Source organism: Eimeria mitis, genomic scaffold (assembly GCF_000499745.2).
Source record: "Eimeria mitis Houghton genomic scaffold, Emh_scaff953, whole genome shotgun sequence".
Taxonomy (NCBI): Eukaryota; Apicomplexa; class Conoidasida; order Eucoccidiorida; family Eimeriidae; genus Eimeria; species Eimeria mitis.
Window position 1 is genome coordinate 4,058 of NW_013577036.1, and position 837 is coordinate 4,894.

Sequence of the window (837 nt, forward strand, 5' to 3'; positions counted from 1 at the left end):
CGCTGCTGCTGCTGCTGCTGCTGCTGCTGCAGTTGCAGGTACCGCGAGAGTATTGGTGCTGCTGCAGCATCTGCTGCTGCTGCAGCTGCATTATGTGTTATTGTGTGTGTGTATTTCAGTTTTTACTTGTCCGCCCATCTGACTCTGCTGCTGCTGCTGCTGCTGCTGCTGCTGCTGCTGCTCCTTTTCGGGTGTATGTACACCCCGAGACACGCGAGTGTCTGCATGCGTTTGACGTCGGCGGCTTCATCAACAGAAACAGAGCCATCCACGGAGACAAAGTCATCGCTACATTTGCATGCAAAACTCTAACAGAACAAGCCTGCTGCAGCCTGCTGCAGCAGCAGCAACTGCTGCAGCAGCAGCTGCAGCAGATGCAGCAGATGCAGCAGCAGCAGAAAAACCAGCAGCAAACACAGCAGAATATCGACGCCTGTGGAGATTCACGAAATTCAGATTCTGCTGCTGCTGCTGCTCCTGCTGCTGCTGCTCCTGCTGCTGCTGAATCAACAGCTGCTGCGGCGGTGCAAGCAAATGGAGCTGCAGCAGGAGAAACAGCAGCAGCAGCAGGAGAAACAGCAGCAGCAGCAACAGCAGCCTCTGCGAATGAAGATTCGTCTGCTGCAGCAGCAACAGCAGGACGTCGGCGGCAGAGCCGCAGCAGCAAGCTGTGCAAGGGTGAGGGCAGCAGCAGCAGCACTCCGCAGCAGCAGCAGCAACAGCAGCAACAGCAGCAGCAGCAGCAGCTGCTGCTGCAGCTGCGGCCAACGTGCCGCGTAGTTTATATTGAGGAGAGAGCGAAAGCAACAGAAGAAATAGTAGCAACAGTACAGCCCC

General features: G+C 56.3%; 1 protein-coding gene across 1 annotated transcript in view; it reads left to right on the top strand.

The window, feature by feature from the left end:
- The window catches only part of EMH_0026010 (uncharacterized protein), a gene marked incomplete at both ends in the record, with an annotated part of 11,841 nt that overhangs the window by 2,978 nt on the left and 8,026 nt on the right, over nt 1–837 (top strand). The window contains 2 exons of the mRNA XM_013502556.1: nt 1–38; nt 120–835. Of these exons, the coding sequence (XP_013358010.1) occupies nt 1–38; nt 120–835 (754 nt within the window). The remainder of the gene's footprint in view (nt 39–119; nt 836–837) is intronic.